The sequence below is a fragment of the Cynoglossus semilaevis genome, unplaced genomic scaffold (genome assembly GCF_000523025.1).
Source record: "Cynoglossus semilaevis isolate Cse_v1.0 unplaced genomic scaffold, Cse_v1.0 scaffold2716, whole genome shotgun sequence".
Lineage (NCBI taxonomy): Eukaryota > Metazoa > Chordata > Actinopteri > Pleuronectiformes > Cynoglossidae > Cynoglossus > Cynoglossus semilaevis.
This window is the reverse complement of record NW_007585177.1, coordinates 1-1,437: the sequence shown is the minus strand read 5'-3', so window position 1 is coordinate 1,437 and position 1,437 is coordinate 1. Positions and strand designations below refer to the sequence as shown.

The following is a 1,437-nucleotide window of genomic DNA, read 5'->3' as shown; positions in this document are numbered from 1 at the left end:
TGGTGACTCACTCTTTCTGGCAGGTACATAAAACTGGTAAGTGATGTTAGGGTTGGTTTGGTCTCCGTACTCTCGTCCATATTTGGGGTAGACCTGTAAAAATGAGAGAGACTTTTATATTTGATCTGATCTGGATTTCCATCTGTCTGTCCGTCTGTCTGTTCATCCCTCCATCTGTCCATCTGTCCATTCGTTCATTCAGCCATCCATCCGTCCGTCTGTCTGTCCGTCCGTTCATCCGTCTGTCCATCCGTCTGTCTATCTGTCCATCCGTCTGTCGATCTGTCCGTCCATCTATGTGTCCGTCCATCCATCCGTCCGTCCGTCCATCCATCCATCCATCCATGCATCCATCCATCTTTCCAACTAGCTGTCCATCTATCCCTCTGTCCATCCGTCCATCTATCCATCCATCCATCCGTCCCTCCTCCATCCTCCGTCCCTCCATCAATCCATCCAACCATCCATCCATCCATCCATCCATCCATCCATCCATCCATGCATCCATCCTTCCAACTAGCTGTCCATCCATCCCTCTGTCCATCAGTCCGTTCGTCAATTCGTCCATCCATCCATCCATCCATCCATCCATCCATCCGTCCGTCCATCTATCCATCCATCCATCCATCCCTGCATCAATCCATCCATCCAACCATCCATCCATCTGTCCGTCCATCCATCCGTCCCTCCATCAATCCATCGATTAATCCGTCCGTCCATCCATCCATCCATCCATTCATCCGTCAGTCCATCCCTCCATCCATCCGTCCCTCTGTCCATCCATCCGTCCATCCGTCCATCCCTCCATCCATCCATCCATCTATCCGTCCCTCCATCCCTCCTTCCGTCCGTCTCCGTCCCTCCATCTGTCCCTCCATCTGTCCGTCTCCGTCCCTCCATCCGTCCGTCCGTCCCTCCATCCATCCGTCCACCCATAAATCCATCCCTGCATCCGTCCCTCCATGCATCCGTCCCCGTCCCTCCCCACCTGTACGTCCACGTCCTCCAGCAGCGGTCCAGGCAGCGTCAGCTCCTCCCTCTCTGGTAAGAAGTCGTGGCTCAGGTGGAGGTGGTATTTGAGGCTCCTGTCGTCCACGGCCGAGGGGTGGCTGACGTTGAGGGACACTCTGCCCTGTCCAGACACCAGGTACCGCTGGTTGACCACCACCGCTGCACACACACGCACACACACGCCGAGGGTCAGACCTGACCTTAGCTGACCTTAGCTGACCTTAGCCGACCTCCGCGGTGACGACAGACGGGCCGTGACCTCACCCAGGTGAGTGAAGCGCGGAGACGTGTTGACCACGAGGACCTGGGTGGCGTTCACGGGCAGCGAGAGGAAGGTGGTGTACTCTGGACGGAGACATTCAGGGACACTCAACACCAAAGTACTCTGAGGCTCACTACTGCCCCCATCATGTCACTGGAGGAACC

The 1,437-nt window shown here is 55.8% G+C and overlaps 1 protein-coding gene across 1 annotated transcript in view; it reads right to left on the bottom strand.

The window, feature by feature from the left end:
• LOC103398934 (A disintegrin and metalloproteinase with thrombospondin motifs 13-like) overlaps positions 1 to 1,423 on the bottom strand; it is a gene marked incomplete at its 5' end in the record, with an annotated part of 21,177 nt that extends 19,754 nt beyond the window's left edge. The window contains 3 exon segments of the mRNA XM_025053895.1: positions 12 to 93; positions 878 to 1,170; positions 1,276 to 1,423. Of these exon segments, the coding sequence (XP_024909663.1) occupies positions 12 to 93; positions 878 to 1,170; positions 1,276 to 1,423 (523 nt within the window).
• Positions 1,424 to 1,437: the final 14 nt, after the last annotated feature.